Below are 27,209 nucleotides of genomic sequence, written 5' to 3'. Positions count from 1 at the left end.
GGCTCTTGAGCAGGGCCCAGGAAAGCATATATTCAACCCAGCACAAAGCCAGGGTGAAGTGCGTCTGATTAGGACTTTGACAGATTGCAATGAGACACCGCGGGATGATTGAGGGCTTCCTCTAATCACACCAATTGATATAAATTACTATGCCGGCCGCCCCGAGCGGCATCTGTGGGATTTACACCTCATTAGATCGGCGGTGCCAAATGAAGCAACAGGGTTGGGTCGTCCCCTCCTTAGGAGCTGTGTCTGTGCTGGGCAAAAAAAATTGTCAAGGGGAATCAGAAAGTAGGATCCAAACCCTCCAGGGGATGACAGCAACCGTGCTGGAGAAAACAGAAACTAAAATGGGCACAATTTTGCATTTGGGAGCTTCTGATTTGAAAACTATTTACACTTCTGCCAGACTCCTGCTTTAGCTCTTCTGCAGTTGGAGATTTAGCCTGAAAACAAGCAAAATCACAGCCTCAGGTGGTTCAGGGAGAGTGTTGAGAGGCTCAGCATGTTCTGAGGTTTGGGGACTCAGCAGACGCAAGGATTCAGCTTTGTTGGGGGTGATGCCAAGGGTTAGTTGAACCTCCTCCAAGTTTCCACTGGCCACCACCCCCATTAAATAAACAATGTCAGGAAAAACAACACACACAACTTCAAGATGACCGCCCCCCTTGCCCCGCAAGCCCCACTCCTGAGCTTCGTGCAGTCACTCCTGATCCTGCCAACTCCTCCGGAGGTCTGCGGGATAAAAACAGGAAGGCAGGAAGCCAGGAAACCTGGATTTCCTTATTGGCTTCCGAGTGTGGAGGGGAGGAAGGGAAAGAGGCAGAAAATGAAGAAAGGGCACATCAGAGCCAGGAACAGAGCCCAGACTTGATTATAAATTTGGGAGCCTTTATGTCATGATGATGTTTTAGCAGTCATGGGCCTCTTTTCCAAAAACAATTCTTATTTAGACTGTGTGAGGACAACATCACAGGTTAGTGCCTATATTTACACTGCAGTTGATGAATGAAGTTAGGGGGGCAATAGTTTGGATTGCTTGGATCTGGCAGAAGAGAAGTTCTGGACACAGTGAGAGGCTCACGTAGAGGGTGCCTAGGTGGACGCTGACCACACCCTGCCCAGGGCAGCTCAGCAGGAACAACTGTGACCTCTCAGGAGGACTGTCTGCCTTCCTGAGAGCATAGCCTGTGGGCAGGGCAAGTGGAACAGCCCTTGAAAGCAGCCCTTAATGATGGCCAGCGAGGCACTGGAATGACTTTAGGGCAATGTTCTCTGCTGTTTCCCAAAGCTCCCCAGCAAGCCTGGGCTCTGGTTGTCCACAACAATACCCACCTTGATACATACCTGGACAATTCTGGTCCCCCCCTTCCCTGTCTTACGCCCCTACTTCCTACTAGTGCTTCTTGGGATCATCTTCAAGACCAAAGACCTTTCCTGCAATATTGGTCTCTGGGTCTGCTTCCTGGAAAACCCAAACTAAGGCAGTGTCTTTGTTTAATTTATTAAGAAGCACCTGTCTGAGAGGATGTGGTCTCAGGGGCACAGGACTTACAAACAGCACTCTCCAGTATGATGAAGCCCAACACCACGGTATGACTGGCAGGTGACATGGAGGTTGCATTTCAGCCCCCACCTATTCCTCTGCTGGGTATCTTTGCCCAACACAGAGGCACTGCAGCAGGTACTTCTTCTCTCTTCTTGGCTTCAGGGAAGGAACAATTTACTGGAAGGGACAACTCTTCTATTTTTGAGGCATATCAAAAATTCCACCAACATACTCTTGAGAGCCTGAACATCCCTTTGAATTTAGGGCATGAGCAGAGTATGAAAGAAACAGTGTAGGGTTTGAGTGTAACTTCTTTGAATTCAAATCCCACCACCATCAAGTCCTAACTGTGTCACTTTGGGTTCATCATTTTTGCACTCTATAGCTTCCACTGCCTCAGCTGAGAAAGGACACACAATTGCTTGAGGCATAAAGTTAGGAAGCAAATCGTGGGTGCACCACCTGGCGGCCAGAGTTGCCCTTTCAGTGCTGGTCCCTCCTCACTCCTCCTGCACCCCTCTCTCCAAATAGCCAGCGGGGCTCACCAAGTGGCTGGGATTGGACTGGGACCCATGTGCATATGTCTCCAAGATCCGCTGATACTCAGAACTGGGTCAACCTCGTGTTAGTTTTGAATGTTCGCCACTGTTAGTGCCAGGCTACAAAATGTTAATGAAAGCAGGCCACCAATCAGGTGATGGTGACAAAGCTCCCGTCCCAATCTGTTCCCTCTGCTTCAGGCTAGCATGAAAACAACTTTTCCACTACTCCTCTGCTGGGTGAAGTGATACATGAACACATGCCCACCAAAAGACCCAGTGCCAGGGGAGAGCATCGGCCTTCCCACTTATTTCTTGACTTTTATGTGTCACTGGATTTCTTAGAAAGTCCCCTAGGTTTGGCACCATCTGAGGTTTTCCTCACCTGGAGGTGCTGAGTGACCATGAGTCCTGGGCCTCCTTACCTAAGCACAAACCCTGCCAAGCTTATTGTTTCAATCAAGGGAAAGAGCCAGTAAGAGCTGCAGAAATAAGACTCTGGAAGCCTGGACATCCTGGCAGCACCTCTTCTAGGTTCCCCATAGACCAACCCCTGGCCAGGCAATCTTGTTTTATCCCTTAGGAACATACATACACATATGCACACACAACACACATGCATACACACACACGCACCTTCGAGGTCTCAAAAACACGTCAGGGATCACGAAAAAATAAAAGGCATTGGCTTAAAATATTTAAAGAAAGACATGCAAAATCAGAATGAATAAATGTTTAATTCAACATTTACATTCAGTTCAGTTCAGTTCAGTCTTTCAGACATGTCTGACTCTTTGTGACCCCATGGACTGCAGCACGCCAGGCTTTCCTATCCTTTACTATCTCCCAGAATTTGCTTAAATTCATGTCCGCTGAATCGGAGATGCCATCCAACCATCTCATCCTCTGTCACCCCCTTCTCTTCCTGCCCTCAATCTTTCCCAGCATCAGGGTCTTTTCCAGTGAGTCAGCTCTTCGCATCAGGTGATGAAAGTATTGGAGCTTCAGCATCAGTCCTTCCAGTGAACATTCAGGGTTGATTTCCTTTAGGATTGACTGGGTTGATCTCCTTGCTGTACAAGGGACTCTCAAGAGTCTTCTCCAGCACCGCAGTTTGAAAGCATCAACTCTTCAGCACTCAACCTTGTTTATGGTACAATTCTCACATTCATTCATGACTATGGAAATACCATAGCTTTGCCTATATGGACCTTGCAAACACTGTATCTATTTTGTTCATTTTCAAGTTTAGTTTTCATAAAGATTTTATTACATACGAAGACATTTTGTGTGGTACCTTGCTTTGCAAGAAGTCTTGAGTATGCGTGATGATTGCTTAGAAAGTAGAGCCAATAGCAAATTAAATAAGTTACTATTCATAGCCTATAAGTTCAAAAGCAAACCTCTAAAATTTCTTTAAAATATAGATAATACATAAAAATAAATATATATATATACATATGATATGGGTACATTATATGTGTGGTATATATATGTATTATATAATGTGTATTATAGGTAATATATAAACACATATGATATGGTTTTAGTATAAATACTTGATGTAACATATAATATAGGGTGAGGTTCTAAAAGTAAGAGTAAGTATAAGAAAAGAAACATCTTTAAATGCTCTGCTATGAGGCAAAAGTCACAACTGCTATTTGTTCTTGGGGAACGCTTTACTAGAGTATACCCTCTGAGGAAGCCTGTATTTTTTCCCCCTGGAGACCTTCAGTCACTGGTCACAAAAGATGCAAATAAATCCTGCCTTATTATTTCAACATAGGAAAAGGGCCATTTTGCCCTTTAGAATTAAGAAAATTCATGACTGGCAACCCATATGTGTACATATATATACGCCTTCCTTGGCCTCTTATCCTACAGATTTGCTGCCACATCTCTTACCTTTTGAGGTTTCTGGAAGTTGGTTGGGTTCACAGACAACCGAACCTCTATCTCAAATCTCTGAAATCTTACTGCCTTTTCCCCAGGAGCCTGTGGGGTTCACCGGCCCTCCCAGGAGAGCCGCCACAAATGTGCAAGTGATCAGGGCCCCCATCTTCTATCCCTGGTTCTTGGAGACTGCGCCTTGTGAAACTGCTGAGACTAGAAAGCCACGTCCTCCCCATCCTACCACATACACCGTTCTGCCAACCTCTTCAGAGCAAATGTGTGAAGAGGCAGTTAGCCACAGGTCATTAGCAGAGCCGGAGTTGAGGTGGTGCCAGGGCAATCCCCTCACAGCGGGCATCCCTCACCCTTTTGTTTTCATGCCGCTTCAAGGAGAAAATTGATTTCAAATACACACTTTAGAGCCTCTTGTTCACCCCATCGTCTCTCCAATTAAGACAAAAGGCTCAGGGAGGCTCATCTTCACTCTGAGGAAACCAGAGGCAGGCCAGGGCTGGGGGTGCCCTGGGCAGCGTTGGGCACAGAAAGGTGTGAGCAGTGCTGACTGGAGACAGATGGGTGCTGGGTTTTGTCGATGAATAATTCACACCCTCAGAGAGCCGGGTTGATACTTGGCATCAAAGAAGGATTCTTTCTGAGCCTGGCTGCTGTGCAGATGGGTGGGGGCTCCCAGGCAAAGGCCAGGACAAGCCTGGGAGAAGGAAGGGGGGGGGGAGGGATGGAGCTGCATCCACTGACTGCTTTAGGACACGCATCCAGCATCTCCAGCACCTCCCAAGCTGCTTTCCCACGCTGGGCAGCCAGGGCTGAGTTCAACGTTTCAGTCCACTAGGCCTGGCTCTTAGAGGGCTGTTGAGTGAAATGAAAGTGGATCTTTCTCCTCCTCTTTGCAAAGCTTTGCTCCTGACTTTCCTCTGTCTCCTGGTCCCAACCAGCCCTTGGGAAGCCACTGCTAGTCACATGTGACAGAATCCCAGACTCACAGAAAGACAACTCAATTTAAAAAACATGCATTCAAGTTCTGGTGCAGGAGATATAGCATCAACCAAATGACTAAAAAACAACTTCTTAGGGAGCTGTGGACTCTCTGGAAACCAGTATGATCTAGTCTCCTCTGTGAAAGAAAAAGTAAAAGGGATTGAGCTTCAACTGTTGCCCTAATGATGTGCCAGGAGCTTTATATCTCATTTGAAATTATCAGCACTACTCTAGAAATGATCAAATCAAGGCCCAAGGAAGTTTGGTAAGATGCTCCAGGTCACAGAGCTAATGGGCAGTAAATATTGATCGTCTTCAAAACAGGTAATGTGTGTCTTTCATGAAGCCTCTCCATTTCTCTAACCCATGTGATTAGTCTTCCTTTAAAATAAAACCAAGTTTAGTTGCTAGTACCAATATTTAATAACTTTGTATGCTTGTGTAAGGGACTCATTTTTCTCATCTGTAAAATGGGATTGATGGCACCCATCTCCCTGGACTGTAGTGATGATTATAGGAGATCAGACCTGTAAAGCCCTTAGGAGATCAGATCTGTAAAGCCCTCTGTTCAGAGCTTGGTGCTGGGTAAGTGTTCAATAAATGTGAATTATTATTATTAATAGTATTTTCATATTTGATATGAACAATCTCACATGGGGAGAAAATTATAACACACCTAGTAAATCACTCCTAATAAATGAATAAAAACTAAGTCACAGAAACTTTAATACTAAAAATGAAAGTGTACTAAGTCAGGCCTATAGAAGAACATATGGCAGTAATCATTATAAATTAATTAGGTGCTCAAACACTGCAACCTTTTGACTCTGATTGTCACAGCTTTAGGAAAGCCTAAGAGAAATTATAAACTGTCACATGTGTATCTGACCACTCCATCCTAAAGACAAATCTGTGCTGGATGCAATGATTCCAGTGAACCCTGGCCAGAATGGCTGTCATGGGGCAATGCCACGAGTGGTGCCTATCTAGGTGACTCCACTCAGAATTCAGCATCATGGGCCCCATGCTTATTACAGCCATACCTCATTTTATTGTGACTTGATTTACTGCCATGGGTTTCCACCCCTGTGGAAACCAGAGTGTAGCGTCAGCCCTTCAGACAGACAGGAACAGAACACTATTATCAGAGAGGGGAAGAGGAATGGTTCCCCCGGGAAGATGCCAGACAGACCAAAAGGCATGCCCGCTATTGCCCAGGAGTTCAGTTGGTTATGGAAAGATGCTTTGTATGATAAGCTTTAAAAAATGCTCAAAAAAGATGGGATGGGCCCTCCAAAAAGGATCACAAAAGGGCCATAGCTTTTGGAAAGAGAACCTTGAAGCAGAATGCCACCATTCGTAACCCCAGGAATGATCAAATAGTTCTAAGTCACTCCCCATCCTAGAAAAACAAGTATGACCATGGCAGACCCATGTGACAACCACCAATGGTTTGTCTTTGAAAGCAGCCTCCATCCCTCTCCCCTTGATTGCCCTCCTAGACTGGCACACAACAGCCTCCTCCCCCCCGCCTCCCTCCAGTTTTCCTCAGAGTCTACCCCAGGTGGGCCTGGAAAACCCCAAAAGCCCCAGGCCAGGCACCTAAATTGCTACAAGATACATATCCATATCCCACTTCTCCGAAACCAGGGGTCAGCAAACTTTTCCTGAAAAGGGCCAAATGGTAAAATAGTCTAGGCTTTGCAAGCCAAGAGGCAAATTCAAGGCTATGACATGTAGAAAAACATATAATAAGATGTAACATACGACAAGAGAAAAGAATTTTTTACAAGTTCTTTTCAATCATTTAAAAGCATACTTAAAAAAAAAAAATCTCAGTTTATGGGCCACACAGAAATAAGTGATGGGATGGATTTGGCTTCTGCAATGTCTAGTTTGTGGAGTCTTGTTATAAACCATTCAAGAGGGAAGGAGCCACAAGTAAGCAGAATTTATATTGAAGGGAAGAGGATGCTGTAGGATCAAAATCACAGCCATAGAGGGAGAAGAAGGGAGAAAGGAAAGAAACTGTGGGGGCAGAGATTGAGAGTCAGGGAAATTTGGAAAGGAAAGGTGACTCTTCATTTGGTGGTGTGCAGAGTTGATCAAACAGTGAGAAAAAGACGAAGGGAGATGATTTACAGTATTTGCTGAGCTCTTACAATGAAATGCACCAGGGACTACAATATTCAATTGATTTTCAGTTATTGTGTATAATAGGTTTTCTACCTCCCCCCGGTCCCCGCCCCTGCCACCCCCGCCCTATCTTTCTGTGCCACAAAGCTGAGTCTGGGCCCACAAGTAGATGTGACTTTTATGGGTTGCTTCCCAATCCAATGGGGTGGCTAACCTGCCCCCTTCTCTGTCCCCACCATCAAAGCACTCTGGTTCCTTCAGCCATCACATCCATCCACCTGGGACATGCTTTTTCATTCCAACCTCCGTCTCCTTAATCAACTCCTGTTCATCCTTTCTTCCCCAATCTTCTGTGATCCCCACTGCCTACTTCCTCGGTTCTTGCTGCTAAGTGCCTCCCCAGAAAGCCTGAGCCCCAGCTTTGAAATGGGCCCACTCCTGCCTGCCCCTGTTGAAAACCAGGCAATGGACAAGAAAGCGCTTTGCCAACTGTAAAGCTCATAGTAGTCTTTGGTTCCAAAAACAGACTACTTCTGATCCTCTTGTCTGTGCCTTCTGCTCCAGGCAATACTTCCATGGGCCCCTTGAGTCAGCACTCCACACACACAGAAAAAATGTTATTGGGAGGAGAATGAAATATGCTTGTGATTTAAGGATCAGCTTCGTGCCAAACAGTTTAGTCAGAATGGGGGTGAGAGTAGGCGCTCTGAGTTCTCTATTAAAGCCTCCTGGGGTTCCAGGTGATTATTTTACATATCAGGAAATTCTGGGCGCGCCACCCCTAATTAAAGAAGCAGATGTCTCCTCTCCGCGGCAGCTTCCAGTCTGCTACCTTCTCGAGCTCGGCTCAGAGCTCCATCTGAACCTGTCTCCTATAATTCTTAACTAAAACAGCCCCCTCCGTCGACTGTAATTAAACATACACTCAGCCATCGCTAGTTTGGCATCTGCACCTGCCGCTGGGATCCCCTTTCTCCAGGCACCTGCGCTCGGCCGCGCCCTGCCTCCTGGCCCTCGCCCGTGCGCACGCGTAGTCGCACAACCCCAGCCCGCGCCCCCTCGCCCGCCTCCCGTTGGCGCCGGAGGAACAGATGGAGCGATCATCCTCTTCATTCCGCCAGAAGGGCCCCGCTGCTCTGGGGGGAGTTCTGCGGTTGTAAGACACATAATTAGACACGTCAATGGACAATGCGGCGGATTAGAGGGGGTGGGCTCGCGTCAAGGAGGACAGGCGTCCTCATTGATGTGCCGCACGCCGATCCCCGATCCTCCGCGCTCACACCCGCGCCGAACCCGGAGGGAGCAAGGGCCACGCGAGCGCCTCCAGGGTAGCGGGCTGCCCGCCTGCTGCATCGCTTTGAATTCCGGCCCTCCTCAGCGACATCTGAATTTGCTTTATCTTTTAAAACACCGTGCCAGGATGAGTTATGCGCAAAAGATGACCGGCGCCTTGATGGCTCACCTGTCAAGTTCCCAAGCTCCGCGGGGCAGTGGATCCCGCAGCTCACGAGGTAGACAGACAGTGACGATCTCCACCGACAGCAGCGCGAGTCCCCCCAGGAGGGTGAAAGAGTCAAGAAAATCCCTCTGGAGTGGACACACGCTGAGTCTCACTCTCTCCTCCCACAAGGAGCCGGGTGACCTTCAGTGACTCAGGCCACCTCACCAGGCTCCATGGGGACAGCATCTAAGGTTGTAAAGAGCCCGGGATGCAGAGAGGGAAAGATACAATTTGGAATCCAAGGCTGTCCCTTGCTGCCCAGGGGACATTAGGCAATTCACTCAGTCTGGAGCCCTGGTCTCCTCTTCTGTATAGTAAGGGAGGTAGTCTCTACCCTACAGGCACTGTAGGGTACAGTATATTTGAGCTGAGCTCTTTTGTGAAATCAGAGGCTCATTCAGAAAACCAGTGTGTCATTTGGGTCCTGTGGGGAAGCAGGAGCCAAGACATAATTACAAGCGCATCCTCCATGAAGGATAAAGAGGAGAGGAAACAGGAGTAGGAGCAGAGGGCCTCAAGCAGAAAGGGGACTGACACATGTGAAAGAAAGGAGAGGAAGATTTGGCGGAGTGTCCCAGAGCCTGAGAAGGTCTCAGAGCTATGAAGGCGAGTCCAGAGCAAAAACTGCCTATGCCCACACTGGGCAGCAGTGGCCCAGTGCTAGCATCTGGGAACAACCTGGGACAACTGAGGCACGTTTGTGAACAGTGCTTGATCGGGAAGTGAAAGTGGCAGCCTGAAGCTGTCAGTTCACCATACTCCCCCAAAGGGTCTCCTTGGAGGGAGAGAACTGGTGTCAGCTGAGCTGACACCACCCCCCACCCCCATCCCCCCTCAGCTATCCTGCTCCAGGGCTGGCCACTTGGCTGAGACAAAGTCAGCTAGCACACTTCATTGGGCAACCATGAATGATTCAGTTTCCCTAAACTGATCCCATCAGAGTAATCCGATGTCATCCGCTGAGGATTCAGTTCAGTTCAGTCACTCAGTCGTGTCCAGCTCTTTTCGACCTCATGAACCACAGCACGCCAGGCCTCCCTGTCCATCACCAACTCCCGGAGTTCACCCAAACTCATTGAGTCAGTGATGCCATCCAGCCATCTCACCCTCCGTCGTCCCGTTCTCCTTCTGCCCTCACTCAATCTTTCCCATCATCAGGGTCTTTTCAAATGAGTCAACTCTTCACATGAGGTGGCCAAAGTATTGTAGTTTCAGCTTAAGCATCAGTCCTTCCAATGAACACCCAGGACTGATCTCCTTTAGGATGGACTGACTGGATCTCCTTGCAGTCCAAGGGACTCTCAAGAGTCTTCTCCAACACCACAGTTCAAAAGCATCAATTCTTCGGTGCTCAGCTTTCTTTATAGTCCAACTCTCACATCCATACATGACTACTGGGAAAACCATAGCCTTGACTAGACGGACCTTTGTTGACAAAGTAATATCTCTGCTTTTCAATATGCTGTCTAGGTTGGTCATAACAGCATCTTTTAATTTTTGGGCTGCAATCACCATCTGCAGTGATTTTTGAGCCCCCCAAAACAACAGCCACTGTTCCCACTGTTTCCCCATCTATTTGCCATGAAGTGACAGGACCGGATGACATGATCTTTATTTTCTGAATGTTGAGCTTTAAGCTAACTTTTTCACTCTCCTCTTTCACTTTCATCAAGAGGCTCTTTAGTTCCTCTTTACTTTCTGCCATAAGGGTGATGTTATCTGCATATCTGAGATTATTGATATTTCTCCTGGCAATCTTGATTCCAGCTGGTGCTTCATCCATCCCAGCATTTCATGATGTACTCTGCATATAAGTTAAATAAGCAGGGTGACAATATACAGCCTTGATGTACTCCTTTTCCTATTTGGAACCAGTCTGTTGTTCCTTGTCCAGTTCCTCCCTACACCACCACAGTTTTCTTGTTTCTTTCTCATCTTAATTTTACACAAGTCTGAATACAGAGCTCTAGAACCCACTGTTTCTGAGTACAGCCTGGTAGAAACCCCTCTTCCCTGCTCCCATTTCTTTGGCTTTACTTGGGTTCCAGGCTCTTCCAGCAGGGTTGGCCCTGATTCAGTGGGAGTTCAGAGGAGTGAAATTATTTCCAGCCAGGAAGAATGAAGGGTGACCTCCTGAAAGAGGTGGCATTTGCATGGGGCCTTGAAGGATGGGTGAAACGCAAATCTGGGCAAAGTCACAGGGAAAAGAGAAAGCAGTATGCAAGCAAACAGGGGGAAGTGGGAAAACACAGAATGTACAGAAACATAAAGATAGTAAACTGTACAGTGGGTAAGGCTCCATGGGAGCCTCTGGGTTGCAACACGGCTCTTCTTTTCCAGCATCTCTAGGCTGGTGGTCAAACTGTTGGAGCTCCAGGCCAGATGGACTACAGGCAGGGCTCTCAAGTTGCTCGGCTGTTCCTGCTGCTGCTGCTTCTAAATGCTCACTCTAGCAAGAGCAGTTCGGTAAGGTCGTCCTGGAAGAACTTAAGAGGTAACATCCTATCACTTTGAATACATAAAATACCAGGGGCAGAGCCTTCAGCATGTGATCCTAGCTAGGACTGAGGCTCGCATGGCCAAACTGCTGCTTCCAGTATGTTTAAGGGGAAAGGAAAGCAGATACACAGCCAGATTCTTCCAGGAGGTACATCCTTTCTGTTTGTTTTTTTTCCAAGTGCTCAGGCATCTGCTTTCACATTCATCCTTTTCCTCCAGCTTATCTTTTCACAACTTTGGAGAGAAGTCTTCCTTATCTAGGAAACAAATGGCCTTCACAGAGAGCTCAAAACAGCCAAGTCATTTATCTGTTTGACATGTGTTTCCCTGTTTGTTTTCTCCAGCCTTGAGACAAGAGTTGTGTCAACTGTGGATGTCTGTGCCCCAGTCACTGGAGAGGCATGAATCAATTTCCAGCAGCATTTATCACTTGCTGCCTTAAATCAAGTCTAATCAATGCTTCCTTCATTTGGTATGGATTGAAACTATATATAACACACTCAGAAAATGGGCGGGAAAGGCAGCAGCTGATCACTAACAAAAACTGTCAGGGATTTAGATGGAATGATGTTACAGAAACATTTGCAATCTTTGATTTGCTTTCATGGAGACGCCTGACCAGTCACAGAGATTTGTGTTTATGAAGCTTTAACTTCAATCTACCTGACAGGCAATGACATTACATGACAGATCATTTTATACAAGAGGATGTCTGCATCTTCAAAGATTTTATAATTAATACATTCTGAAGAGTTGGAATATTTCTGATAGTGCAACAACTATAAAGCTGCCAAGAGTTTCCTTTCTATTATTGTCTTTCATTCATTTCCATTTCTTTTAGAGGTATCTCTTTTGTCACCATTGACTATATGGGTCAATTTCTAGTCACAAGATAGAAAATAAAAATCCCCTTATAACAAAAGAGTTATCTAGAAGCCCTCTCTAATTAAGAATTTTATAAAGTCTTAACGGCTAAGAAAACTTGACCCTTTCTCTCCTATGCCCAAGTCTTGGTAATATAATTTGATCCATGCATCCAAAATGGATTTTTCACTAGCAGGTGTGAAAACCACCCCCCAGCTGTTCAACCAATTTAGAATGTGGTAGGGAGCAGCCCTGTCTCATTTGTAAATTAATCCCATGCCAGTGAAAGATGATATCAGCATAGTCCCTGGCACCTAAAACCGATCATGCCCACAGCAAGGCCCCACATTGTTCTTCAAGGATAATGGGAGAGGAGACAGAACATAGAAAAATAGGTCAATGATTCCAACCGGATGAGGCAGTGCTGTGATTCACTGATACAATTAATATTTCTATCTAATCTGCTGAACTGTGCAGACTTTTACCACGAGCACACCTCAGAAGTGATTAAGAGGGCTCTCATTTTCCAAGTGCTGGCTCCCCCAGTGGCTTGTTGTCAGGTAGCTGAAAAGAGCCCTGTGCAGCTCTGGGAAGTGTGACAATAATAATAAACCCTTGTGCTGGTTTAATACTTTCTAGTTTATAAAGTGTTTTGAATATACAGTCTCCTTATCCTATAAGGTGAGCAAGAAAAGTAGTTGTATTCCCATTTCCAAGAGGCTTCCCCAGTGGCTCAGAGGGTAAAGTGTCTCTGCCTGCAATGCGGGAGTCCTGGGTTCTATTCCCTGGGTTGGGAAGATCCCCTGGTGGAGGAAATGGCAACCCACTCCAATACTCTTGCCTGGAAAATCCCACTGATGGGGAAGCCTGATGCAGGCTACAATCCATGGGTCGCAAAGAGTCGGACACAACTGAGTGACTTCACTTTCACTTTCCAAGAGGAAGAGTGAGGTTTCGAGGTTGGCGTACCCCCGGCAGGCTGCTCACTCCCAAACTGTGTCTCTGGGACTCAATGCCTCATCTCCTCAGCCCTGTCACCGTGGTTCTTGCCACTAAGCTGGAGCTAGTCAGCTGCTAAATCCCCCTCTTTGTGCTTTCCCTAACTTTTTTTTCACCATCACCCAGGGTTCTTGGAAATGCATATGGTTATAAGAGATCCCTCGAGTTGCCTGCCAATTATCTAGTTAAAAAAATATATATTAAAAGCAGCATCTTTGGCTGTGTTTTGTGTTATAGACATGGTATAGTGCTCTTAACTCATCTTAAAGACAGGGTAATATAATAAAGTTTTAACCCTCAGCAAACAAAGACAGGGTAAGAGAAACGCTGCAGACATGGAATCTAAAATTAAAGTGCCCATTCTCTTTGTCTTTCCAACGCATGAGACTTGTATGGTGATAAGAATGCTTTGAGGATGTCCAGGAAGGATCACATTTGCCCATCCTCTGAGTAAGGGAGTCACAGATTTTTCCACCCAAGGTGAGTCTCACCAAAGTAGATCCTCTTTAGATTCCTAAGTAAGGACAGAAGTTGATGGAAAGAGAAATTTCCACAGCTTTAAATTTTTAGACAAGAGTAGATTTGTTCAACTTGACATTAGTAGTAGTAAATGAGAGGAATAACAGATAATGCATTTTCAAACTGGCCTCAGGTCATGTGCTACTGAGGAGAAATGCATTTTCAATGGTCATAGGGATTTTGAAGCTCTCCGGGAGCCTGAGAAAAGTCTTGAACACATTCTAACAAAGCTGTTACAGTGTTCAGGAGTTAACGTGCGTGTCAAATGGTACAGTCACCCCAACTATCCTGTTAATACAAGCTGGAATTTACAGTGGAAATACAAATACTCGCAACCCACAGAGAAGTAGAATAAAAGGGATCATACACTTTCCTGAAATAAAAATACTACTGAGATTAATACATATCAGATTTCATTTCATTTCCTCCCCAAAGTAAATTGGTTTATTTCATTTGTTCATTCACTCAACAAATATTTATGGTGCACTGAGAATATGGGCTGATGATTCAGTGGTAACAAGACACGACACAGACATCATTCCCAAGGAGCTTACACTCAAGTGAGAAAATTCACATATAAAATATTAATGGAAGTTTATGTTTCTAATCAAGATGGAGTAACAGGGACTAGGTTTAACCTCCCCCCTTCTGATATAACCAAAAAAGAAAACCAGAACTAGTACATGAAGCAATGGGTTTTTAAGGTACTGGACATGAGGCAATGAAGGACAGTGATCCTGAGGAATGGAAACCAAACCCTAGGAGGGTAAGAGGGCCTCACCTACTGTCCCAGATGATTGTCCAGGCTGCACAGCGAGGGGCAACCCAGAGAGAACTCAGTGGACTCTGCAGTTCAGGAGACAGAGCTGGGGACTTGGCCAGAGTCTACAAGACAGAGTATGGGAAAGGTGAGAGCTGTGGAGAACACCAGATACCAGGAGAGGGTCAACTACTCACTGAGGAGAGCCTGTCAATGAGGCTGGGAAAGAGCCATGTGAAAGGATTAGAGGGACCAGTATTCACACAGGTGTCTATTTTCATCAGCCGGACTGCAAAACACATAATCCCTGGGGCATGGGAAAAATCTTTCCTTAGGGCTGGGATATTGTCCTAGATGGAGCACTGTTTCAGACCTATATAACAAATTAAAAAAGCAAGATCCAAAGGATCAAAACTATTTCCAAACAACTGCATCCCAAAACAAAGCTAAAGAATACTTAGGAGAATACATATATCCAGCACCCAATGAGGTAAAACTCACAATGTTTATCCAATCAAAGATTATCAGGCAGGCAAGGATGACTCATTTAAGGATTTGTATTTAGAATTTATAAAGAATTCTGCAAACTCAGAAATAAGAAAAGCAACCCAGGTCAAAAATAACCGGCAAGAGATTTAAACAGACACTTCACCAAAGATATGTGAATGACAAACACACATGTGAAAAGATGCTTAACACAAGTAGTCTTAAAATGCAAAATAAAATCACAATGAGATACTACTTCACACTTATTAAAATGTTAAAAATTGACCACACCAAGTGATGATACCAAGTGATGACAAGAATGAGAAAGAAGCAGGGCTCTCACAGGCTGCTGGTGGGCGTGTAAAATGGTACAGTCACTTTGGAAAACAGTTTGGCAGTTTCTTACACTGTTAAACATACACCTACCATACGGCTCCATCATTCCACTCCCAGATATTTACCTAAGAGAAATAAAAGCATATGTCCACACAAAGACTTGCACACAAATGTTCGTAACAGCTTTATCTGGAACAGCCAAAAGCTGGAAACAACCCAAATGTCCATTCAATGAAATACTACTCAGATACGGAAAAAAAAACAACAAACCCTCAATACATGCTACATTGATGAATCTCAAAATAACAACACTGCATGAAATAAGCCTGATAATATTAATTACAGTTTGCTTTAGAACTTTGTTCTTAAAGGTATAAGAAAACCAACTGGTGTCAATGTTAGCTCACAAACAATGTTGTATATACCAAGGAAAAGTACAAAGTGAAAATGAAGAATTTTAATTCAGTCAATAAAACCAAATCTGACATAATTCTCAATAACAAATGAGACCACTCAGGAGTCAATCCTCAGGTGTCTGCCGGCTTTCTCTCTCCAGCACACTGTCCTGCTGTCCAGCAGCAGAGTCTTTGGGCTCGGAAATCTGAACCAAAGTCTCCAGTTGTTCTCCAAGCTCCTGGATCAGAGGCCCAGATGCTCTGGGAGCCCCAGGGGAGGCCAGCGGCTGTCCTCGACCACCATCAGACCCCAGGAAAGTGGTGCTTCTACACATACCACCATCGTTAAGAAGCAGGGCCATGCTGCTTTCTTCAACAAAGGGACCGAGCAAGGAATGCCCTGTCTCAGATTCACCGCCTCCAGGCTCCTCCTGTTCCGAGTCTGACTCCTCAGTCTCAAGTGATGCACTGCCCTCTGATTCTTCTGAACCACTCGTCTCAGAGCTGGAGGAAGGTGTCTGCTGCCTGGAAGTGGAATGGACTCCTGCTTTTGATGTGGTTTCTTCCTCCTGGACCAGAAATGCTGCTGCCTCCAGCTCCTCCAGTTCTAACCCCAGCTGGGCCTTGGTTAGGGATGCTTTCTTTAAGGCTTCTGCAAGAGCTGCCAACTTTTTGGACCTTGAAAACCATTTTAAGAACAATTATTAGGACTATTCATTAACTAGTCTGGGGATAACAGGGTCCACAGCTTAAAGAGATGACAAAATAAAGCTGGATCTATACTTCACATGGCACAGAGGATGAACCCCCCAAACAGATCAAAGATACAAACAGAAAAAAGGAAATAAGTATTACAAGGAAATGAAGGAGATTTCCTTTATGACACCAGAATGAGGAAGGCCTTCCTATGATCAAAATCTAGAAGCCACAAAAGAAAGGCTAAGACTGATAAATTCAACTAATAAAAATAAGACAATTTCTGAAGGGTAAAAAAGTAGTAATAATAATAAGAAAAGTCAAAAGGCTAATGCAAAATTGAGAAAAGTATTTGTGATTTATATCATAAAACAAGGCCTAATTCCCCTAATAGAGTTCTTAAAAGCAGAGATAACAATCCATGAGGAAAATGGGCAAAAGATACAAGCAGACAATTCTCACAAAAAGAAATAGAAATGACTCTGAAAATATATGAAAAGATGTTCAACAACTTCAGTCAAATAAAAGAAATACAAATTAAAATCATGCTGAGATATATTTTCATTTATCAGATTGGCAAAAATCCAAACATTTGGTAACACTGCCAGCAAGGCTGTGGACGAAAGGCGCTTTCATTCACTGCTGGTGATAGAGTAAACAGTTATAATCCCGGTGCAGGAGAACCTGGCAATAACTTTCAAAATTGAAAATGTACATACCCTTGACCCAGCAAAACCACATCTGGAAATTAAACACATATGCTACAAGACGCAGGTCCAAGGTAATATTTAGTGCGGCATTGTTTCTAATACTCCAAAATAAGAAATACCCAAATGTCCACCAACATGGCCACAGGAAGGAATAGTCAATGGTGACGTAATGTAGGAGGCTCTTCAGGGACTAAGCCAGATATATTGTTTAACAATGACAAAAGGCTTTCTATATGTATATGCTGCTTTCTATGTTAAACACACAAAAAGAGTAAAGAAGCAAAAACATTTGAAGTTGCTTGTACACTTAACCATGAACTCTGGAAAGCTACAGAAAACACTAATATTTATGTAGAGGGGGCACTGTAGGAGTTGGAAAGATGAAGGATGATAGTGAAAGGGAGACTTTTCATGCATATGGTTTATTTTTAAACTTATGGGAATGGAATATCTATTCAAAATTCCTAACTAAAAAAGAAAAGAAAAGCAGTATAAAAGAGCAACAGAGTGCTTTTTAACTGAAAACCATCTCATGCTATTTCAGAAGATATTTTTGCTAAACTTATAACATTACATGATAAACACTATACTGAACAGATAAACTTTTTCATTAACTCAGATGCATTTTAGTTGTTTTGTTTTTGAAACAGTGTAAAGCATACTGCAGTTTTCCAAAAAAGATGTCTTTGCTGTTCCGTACAGGGAAATCTGGTGTGACAAGTGAAAAAAAGTAGCAGTGAGTGAAAACGGTAAGCGTGCTGACATGGCTTCTGTGTTTCTCTGGCTCCAAAGATTAAATGAGTCGCTTGAAACAAACTGAATGAGTTGAGTTCACAGGATAAATTCATTTGTCAAAGTGCAGTCCACCCCATAACACTGGGGACTACAGGCTTCATTTCAATAGAGTGATGGATGGGGATTTTCATCTAAGTGCCTGGATATACCTGAGACCCCTTTGTCTCAAAATATTTAGCATAACAAAAGATTCCACAGGGATGCTTCCCCAACCCCCAGCCCAGGTCTGGAGAGTGTAATCAGGACCCAAAGCTCCACTGCAGTGTCCAAGGTTGGGTGGGACGAGGACAATGGCTGTCATGGATGTGCAACTTTCTCTTAAACGAGCAAAACCCTGTGTTTTGGTGCTGGAATTGCAGGAGTTTAGAAAAGGAAAGATGGCCTGCGGTTGAAAGGAAAGCTTGGGTGAGATTCACTGGAGTTAGTAGATGATCTACCAAAGGGCTGTAACTCTGGGTAAGTTCTGGTGGGTTTGAGACATCTTTAAAAAGCACAGTGATAAAATAAGATGTTTGCAATACAATCTACATCCATGTCCAAGACAATTTGGATGATATACATAATATATTTTGAAGGCTTGGGTACCGGTTGCCAAGGATCCGGTCAGAGCTAGTGTTCCAGTTTAAAACCTCCCTGCCGCAAGGCTCTGCCAGCCTAAGGACTAGTTCACTGTCATCTTTCTCACTAAAAAAAAGATCCTCTCTGGGTAATGACACACAGCCTTAAGAGATAAAGAGCCATGAACTTGGAAAAGAAGAGAATGCTTCTTATTAAATTATAATATCCGAAATAAAATTTTTTAATAAAAGCCTTTACACTTCAGTGACCACACATCTCACATTTTTAACAGACATAACAAACACTATTGACAATATATGAAGGATGACGTTCCACAAACATTGTTGTAATTGCTCCTATGACAATCCTGTGAATCAGCTTCATTTTCATCCCTACATGACAGATGGCAAAATAGAAGTTTGGAGGAATTGAGAGACCAGCTAAAGTTTGCCCTGCTGAGCAGGAGGGCAGTCAGGAGCGGAAGCCCACACCTCTGAGCTCTAGCACGCTCTCCCCTCCACCACAGGGCCTCTCAGGAATACTTCTGAGGGCTCTGAAAAGGTTCCCATGATTTCTTCCCAATTTGATGCCACTCAACACCTTCCCAAGGAGCAAGTTCTCACTTGCATAAGGCCCAGAATTCTCCATAGAAACTGTGACGGGTCTCTTTTTAGCTCAGCAGTCTTAAAGTATACATCTAAGCTTTACCTACAACGACTGCAGGATCTGAGGAAAAAATGTGAGTATTAGTGAATACCACAGATATATGTACTCAAGCTAAAACTGTTTGGATCTTTATTATTGTCTACTATAAAAATATTAATCTGTCACTTATAACTATATAAATTTGGAATTCTAAAGTTCTTCACCTGTAATTTTGGCTCTTTACAGAAAGCATCCCTCGCGATGCTGGGACTAAGAAGTGTTAACTCTAACAGGCAGGGAAGTGGCAAAGACAAGCCAAGTGATCTTTGCCTGTTACCAGCTGAGGTAAATTCCTATCCAACAGAGAAAAGTTCGTTTCTCACTTTTAGCACAATATTATGTTTAAAATGATCCATTATATAATGTGTATTAAAAAATTGATCATATGTGGATTTTTTTTTTGTTCCTTACCACCCTGATTCATCTTTATTTCTTATTACCCACTTTTACTACCTCAAGCTATCTAGTTTCTCAAATTTATATTAAACTTCTGATAGAAACTTAACAGAATAAGCACTTTGAACTCTCAAAGAATGCTAGGAAGAAAAAAAAAACTAATTAAAATTTCAAAATATCATTGGTATAGAATATGACCCAACTAATCTCAGGAATGAAAGTTGGGTTTGTTTCTGTTCAATTATTTGACACAGATAATTTAGCAGTCACTGTTCACAGAAAAGGAAATTATTCCTTTGGAGAAAAAACTGAGCCATGAAAGAGTAGCCTTTTTGTTCTTTTCAAACATTGGCACAATTGGAGGTGGTTCTGTCTGCCACTCCTTGTAAATTCTAGAATCTAACTGTAATGGCCTTTCCATTTCAGAAAGCACCTCATTTAACGCAGTTAGTGGCTTTTCACTGTCACACTCAAAACAGACCAGGCTAGGTCATGTCAAAAAGCCTTGTCAAATGACATTATTAGTTAGCCAGAGTGCTTGCAAAAACCAGGTACATGTGGATATACTCAACCGACACATATGTTGAGTCACTAGTTGTACTTATAGAGTATATTTTACATCTAAGTGAAGAATACCTATCTGTTAAGATGTATTAATTATGGAGTGAAGAGATTCAGCATTTAAAAGACACATGATAGATCATACTAATGTCATATTTTAATTATACTCAATGCAGGTTTTTCTCAGAAAATTTTTGGAAATGTAATCCTGCCATATTAACTTTAAAAAGAAGAAAAAAAAATCTTCCATTCTGTTTATATATGTGAAATAATTTCCTATTTGGAGAAATTTTTTTTTAATTAAAGACTGACAAGCTACAGTAAATCCAACTACCAATGAAGAGTAATAGTAACAGCTAAGGGTGCATGCCTTTACTGTGGCTGAGCTGATATAAAATTTCCTCAATTATTTTATATTTGGTGACTGATTTTAGGAGGGCAAAAAGGGAACTGTAACCTTATGAAACCGCCAAAACAAAGTGCAAAAGGAGCCCTGAAATGTAGGCAAAAGAAAACTGGGTATAAATAGAAAGCATACATCCTGTTTCTTGCTGTAGAATTTTGTCTCAAACTATCAATCAACTTTTCACCACTTCCTGCAATAGCAGGTCTACTATAAATCTCATAGTAACTGACTAGGTTTCATTTCCTCTGCCAAAACCTGCTAGCCTGCCAGCCATGACATACTGACACTAGAGCCAGCAACCGATAATGTAGGACAGGACTCCAGTGAGGCCACTCCAGACACATTTCATACTAAATGATGAATACAGTGACTGGCTTTTAATTTCAAAGGACACATACACACACACACACACAAACACGCACACACCGTCAGACTCTTTCTGGGAACAAACCGTATATCAACATTCGTTTTAAAAGACAATGATGACAATGACATATAATCATAATTCCTTTCTACTAAAAACAACCAGTTCCAAATTTCAAACTCCCCTGCCTAATATACATTTATGCAACCTGATCTAAATAAAAGGTAACGCATTAGCTTTAGGTAGAAGTTGCTGGTGAAACTCATCTCTGAACAGGCATGAAAGACAAATACCAGTTCATGCACAGATGAACATAGAACTAACTGCCTGCCCTGACTCTGTAAGAATGAAAAGCATTTCCAGCTCAGTCATTAGCGGAAACAACTGATCTTTTTGAACAAGAAAATACCAATTTAATGCAGAAAACACTGCAAGATAAGAGTTATTTAGGCCTCACTGAGTATGGGCCAATAAAATATTTTTTCATCCTATTTTCAACTTGACTTAATGCCCTTCTCTGGGTCTGCATTATGAAAAACAATACCTAGTCCATGGGTCATTGGATCAATTTTCCCCAAAACTCCCTCTATTAGTTACTAGTAACCATCATAACAAACTACTACTGGCTGGCTTAAAACAACAGAAATTTATCCTCTCATAGTTCTAGAGGCCAGAAGTCCAAAATCAAGGTATCAGCAGGGTTGCTTCCTTCTGAGGGCTCTGAGGGGAGAATCTGTTCCATGCCTTTCTCATAGCTTCTGGTGTTGCCAGGAATCCTTGGCTTGTAGATACATCAACCTAAGCTCTGCTTCTGTCACCACCTGGCGTTCTCTCTGTGTGTTTCTTCACAAGGCTGTCTTCCGTCTAGATGTGTCTCTTCTCCTAAGAATACCAGTCATACTGGATCAAGGGCTCACCCTACACCAATATGACCTTATCTTAACAATTAATTACATCTACAAGAACCCTATTTCCAAAGTCATGTTCTAGGGTTCTGTGAGAAGATATGAATTAAGGGGAGGCACTATCCAACGACGCACTCTGTCTTCTATCTAGCCTTTGCCTCACCCCCTATTCATGTCTGTCCCACATGCAATATATATTCACTCATCTCAATATTCCCAAAGTCTCAATCCATTCCAACATCAACTCTAGGTCCAAACTTTCATCTAACTCTCATCTCAAACAGGTTTAGGTGGAACTCTGGGTATACTCTATCCTGGGGTAACATTTCTCTCTGTCCACAGATCTGTGACTAAAGAACAAGTTATCTGTTTCCAAAACACAACAGTTGTACAAGTGTAAAAAACAAATATTTCCATTTCAGAAGGGAAAAAATGAAATGGATAAAAAAAAGTTAACCAATCTAAAGCAAGTTCACAATGCAGTAGGTCAAATTCCATTAGTTTTGAAGCCTGAGAATAATCCTCTGTGGCTTGATGCTCTGTCTGGGCCCACCCACGAGGGTGGAAGCTCCACCTACTCTGGCCTCTGAATTCCTGGTTCTGCCCTCAGACCCATTCTCCCTTCATTTCCTCCCTTCTCTGCCCTTCTCAGTCCAGGCTGGTTGTTTCTCTGCTGCTATAACATTCTCAAAAACCTTGTCAGTCTTCTGTGAAAGTCAAGGGGATGCACACCATTAGACAAGAGAATTCTCCATATGTCCTTCCTGGATGAGCCCACCTCCATTCCTGACTTGTGCCAGATGGCTGAACGGATCCAAAATTCACATGCTTAATCTCTTTAGCCAAAGGCTGTCCACACATACCTGTGGCCCCAATTCCAGAGCACAGTTATGTGAACAGGCTCATGATGATGATGAGTGCATGCTCAGTCCTTTCCGACTCTTTGCAACCCTGTGGACTGTAGCCTGCCAGTCTCCTCTGTTCATGGCATCTTCTAGGCAAGAATACTGGAATGGGTTGCCATTTCCTCCTCCAGGGTATCTGACCCAGGGATCGAATCTGCATCGCCCGTGTCTCCTGTATTGCAGGCAGATTCTTTACCCACTGAGCACTGGGGAAGTATGGACAGGCTGGAAAGTTTCCAAATCATCAAGTACTGACCCCTTTATACTCAACAATTTCTTCCTCAATTTCTCTTTGCCTTCTCTCATTCTACTCTAGTTAACAAGGAGAAACCAGGCTGCATCTTTAACACTGTGGAAATCTCTTCAGCTAAATACCCGAGTTCTACTCTCCACACTGAATGGCTGGCCGACACAACACAACCAAGTTCCCCACCTTTGTAACAAGGGTCACTGTTCCTCCAGTTTGCAGTAACAAGTTCTTTTCCATCTGAGATCTCACTAGAAGTACCTTTCACATTTCTGTTTCTAGCACCATTCTACAGGTGATGATATGTAAATTTTTTTCTAAGACTACAGAAGCTTACTCTGTAGCTCTCCTCACTTCTTTCTAAACCTTGGCAAGATTCACCTTTAATGTCCGTATTTCTACTATGTTATCTCTTTAAGTAATCTAAGATTCTTCCATTATGCACACATTCCCAAACTCTTCCAGCCTCTACTGATGACCGGACTCTAAAGCCACTCCCACAATTTCAGGTATCAGTTACAGTAATACCCCATTCACGGTATGAAAATCTGTATTAATTTCCTAGGGCTGCCATAACAAACCATCACAATGTGGTGGCTTAAGACAACAGAAATTTATCCTTTCACAGTTCTAGAGGCTAGAAATCCAAAATCAAGGTGCTGACAGGGTTGATTCCTTCTGGGAGCTCCAGTGGAACAATCTGTTCCATGCCTTTCTCTTAGCCTCTGGTGTTGCCAGGAATCCTTGGCTTCCTTGGCTTGTAGACACATCATTCTATGCTCTGTCACCACATGGCATTCTGTGTGTCTGTTTCCTCACAAGGCTGTCTTCCTTCTGGGTGCATCTCTGTGACTCTTTTTCTCCTTATAAGGGTACAAGTCATATTGGATCAAAGGGCCATCCTACTCCAGTATGACCTCCTCTTAACACCTAACTACATCTGCAACAACCCTATTCCCAAATAAGGTCACCTTCTTAGGTTTGGGGAGGACATGAATTTTGAAAGAGAGTGGAGATGCTCATTAATGGAAGATAATTAAGATGAAGAAAAAAGAACACTTAAAGTCGATCAACATAAAATAGAAGTCAAATTTAACAGTAAAAAGTGATTTTTAAAAAGTGAAGATTTCACCTTGAGACAAAATGACAAACTACAAAAATAAGTTTAGAAAATATTTAACAATATTCATACATAGGTTATAATTACAACTAGGTACTAACTCTCAAAATAAACAAAGAATGAACCAAATATTAATTGTATTTGTAACTATTCCAAGAAAATTCTATTATAGTACTGTATGACACTTCAGGTTGTCTTTTAGAGCAGAATTGTAAGATAGTTTTTAGAAATAATCACGATGGCACCATGCGTTCAAGGGCCTCTCAATCATGTGATACTCAAATCAATGCTTTAACAGTCAAAATAAAGACTTTCAACTTGTCACTAGTATTGTAGAATTTTCTGCTTCAGTTGTTAATAATCCCACACATCCAAGCCTCACTGTCAGCAGTTCTATGTGTGGTTCAAATCCAGCTTCTATATTACTTCCTCTGCCTTTGTGAAATCCTTGCCCTTTTCCTCAATCTGCAGTTCATTTGTACTACATAATATCAACCATCATCAAGAGGTTAAAGAAAAAAAATACTGGCAGGATGAGTAGGGGAGATGCTAGGAAGGAGAGTGATATACTAGAATTGGGACTAAATTTATTAAATGATTTGATCAATAGTGTGTTATTTTTGTGTGCTATCACCAGTTCTGTTTGTAATTTTCTAGGTGTAGAAACTCTAAATTACAACTATTCAGAAAGAATGACCCCCTCACGATATATATGTGCTGTACTAGATATACAAACACCCTCCACACACACACACATTTTTAGAGCAAAGTAAAAGAGTTTATATTAAAAAAAATTGATATGGCAATTATACATACTTAAGTACAGTTAACAGTTAAATGAAGTAGGTGAATGAAGGTTTATCCAAATCCAGAGAAGCTATCGTTCGCTTCACCACTGGCATCCACCTAAGAAGTGGACAGTGAGGATGACAAATAGATTAAGAAGGACGCAATGTCCATAGTTTGAGAGAAATGCACTGCATCCTGTCCTTGAAACCATTCTGCATTTATGCCAGACTGAATCAAACAGTAGACAGAAATGTTAAGTGTCATAAATTTGCCACATTTCCCTCTATGCCCCCCGCACCCCAGCAGAACTGTGTTAGGGAAATGTGCTTCATTGTAATCCCCAAAGCTAGAATTCAGAATCAATTTCAAAACTGGCCCCATGAAACTCTTGGAACTATGCCAAGTCAAAAGGTCTCCCTTTCTACACCAGCAGTTGTGAAGTTCCAATCCGTGATCCACCTGCATCATGGGACAATCCAGTGGCTCCTTCTCGCCTCTCCACTTCCATTTAGGTCTTTACCTTCTCCCCGCTTCTTTTACCCCAACCCTAATCAGCTCATCTTGTTTATGCACATAAGAAAGATGCTTTAAATAATTTATGGTACAAGGCAGGAAATAAATACATAATCTATCAGTGAACCCAAACAACTGGTTGAGTAAAACAAAGAACAACAACAACAAAAGACTTTTGTAGGGTAGAAAAGGATATGGGAAAATGGGGACTATAGGTCCAAGGTGGAAACACATCTCTATCTTCCATTTTTTTTCTCTAAAATTATTCCATGAAGCAAGACATTTGCGGGTTTGTCAGACTTGTACAATTCTGACAATATTTCTACCTTTCATCTATGTGAAAAGGGCAGACCGTACTGTTCAACCACAGAGATGTAGTATTTTGACCTACTAACTGTTCAGATGACATGGCTATTTGGATTCCATTAAACTAAGTAGATGGAGAAGGCAATAACACCCCACTCCAGTACTCTTGCCTGGAAAATCCCATGGGTGGAGGAGCCTGGTAGGCTGCAGTCCATGGTGTCGTGAAGAGTCGGACTCGACTGAGGGACTTCCCTTTCACTTTTCACTTTCATGCATTGGAGAAGGAAATGGCAACCCACTCCAGTGTTCTTGCCTGGAGAATCCCAGGGATGACGGAGCCTGGTGGGCTGCCATCTACGAGGTCACACAGAGTCAGACACAACTGAAGCAACTTAGCAGCAGCAGCAGCAGCAAACTAAGTAGAGGTCAATAAACTAAAGGGAAGAAGGCACTAAGAAGGTGGTAGCATAAGGAAGGTGTTCTGGTTGAAATGTACCCCCCACAAAGATATGTTCAAGTCCTCATCCCCAGAACCTATCAGTATGACCTCGGTTGGGGAAATAGGGTATTTACAAATGTCATAAAGTCAAGATGAGGTCATACTGTGTTAGGGTGAGCCCTAAATCCAATCACTTAATAGGGACTGGTGTCCTTACAAGAAGATCATATAAGACACAAGGACACACTAATGGTGTATGATGTCTATCTTCTTTGTGAATTATACTTTTTATTATTAAAAAAATTCATCTTTGTTTCATTTATAATAAATAAATTAAAAAAAAAAGACACAAGGATACAGAGAAGACCATTTGATAATGGTGGCAGAGACTGAAGTGCTGTGTCTACAAGCCAAGCAAGGAATGTCAAGCATGGCTGGTAGTTAGAAGCTACAGAGAGGCATGGGACAACTCTCTCTCAAGCCTGTAGAAAGAACCAACCCTGCTGAACCATTGACTTTAGACTTCTGGCCTCCAAAACTGTGAGGGAATAAATTTCTGCTATTTTAAGCTATCTAGTTTGCAGTCATTTGTTATCATAGCCCAAGGGAACTAATACAGAGGTGTATACAGGGATCAAGATCTTTAGAGCCAAAAAGAAATTAGAAGGCACCTCATACAAATTCCTGATTTTACAAATGAAATAAATGATACCACGAAGACTATCAACAGCAGCAAGACACAGAAAAGTTTTCTTCACATAGTAAAATGCAGTGAATGATCAGTCTGTTTCTAGTTTCTGAGTCTAAAATGCTATGCTTTTACACTTCTACATTATGCTCATGATGTTCCCCTGTTTAACACCTGCAATGGGTTCCCAGAACACTCAGGATAAAATCTAAACTTCCCCAGTGAAGACAAGGCCCCAGAAGCAGCCCTCTGGGCCTGTCTCCTCTCAGCGGGGCTGCCTGGCATTTGTTTCCGCGTCACTGTGCTCTGGAGCTCCACTCACCACCCTCTCTCTGTCCCAAGGACACAATGATACGTTCTTTCTTCAAGGCCTTTGCAAATGCTCCCTCATTCTGGAACATTCTTCCCCCAAGTCTTCCTAGGCTGGCTCCTACTCATCCAGTTCTAAGCTGAACTCAGAAAGTCTTGCAGAGTCTATTTAAAGCAACGCTTGCCAGGCTGTTTCAGGCCCTGGGACACAGAAAACAGTCTCCGTCTGGCATGGCACAAAATAACTGTCCAGGCTGGCTCCCATCCCACCTGCCATCCTGAAGGCTGAGGGGCCATCATTTCCATTTCTCCTGAAAGCCAC

General features: G+C 43.1%; 1 protein-coding gene across 12 annotated transcripts in view; it reads right to left on the bottom strand.

The window, feature by feature from the left end:
* The window catches only part of SHQ1 (SHQ1, H/ACA ribonucleoprotein assembly factor), a 288,426-nt gene that overhangs the window by 172,208 nt on the left and 89,009 nt on the right, over positions 1 to 27,209 (bottom strand). For 5 of the 12 annotated variants that reach the window (XR_015151268.1, XR_015151266.1, XM_086366723.1 and 2 more), the window contains one exon: positions 14,798 to 16,153. The exons of the other annotated variants lie outside the window; for them this stretch is intronic. Coding sequence is in view for 3 of the 5 variants with exons in the window: in XM_086366723.1 (XP_086222849.1) it covers positions 15,601 to 16,153 (553 nt within the window). In the remaining 2 variants the exon portion in view is untranslated. Of the gene's footprint in view, positions 1 to 14,797; positions 16,154 to 27,209 lie in introns of those variants that run through there. 12 annotated transcript variants of the gene reach the window in all.

The sequence above is a fragment of the Bos grunniens genome, chromosome 22, assembly GCF_055505025.1.
Source record: "Bos grunniens cultivar Pamir isolate PY7600 chromosome 22, Bosgru_T2T1.0, whole genome shotgun sequence".
Classification (NCBI taxonomy): domain Eukaryota; kingdom Metazoa; phylum Chordata; class Mammalia; order Artiodactyla; family Bovidae; genus Bos; species Bos grunniens.
Note: the sequence above shows the minus strand (reverse complement) of the source record. Positions and strands in the feature narration are given on the sequence as shown.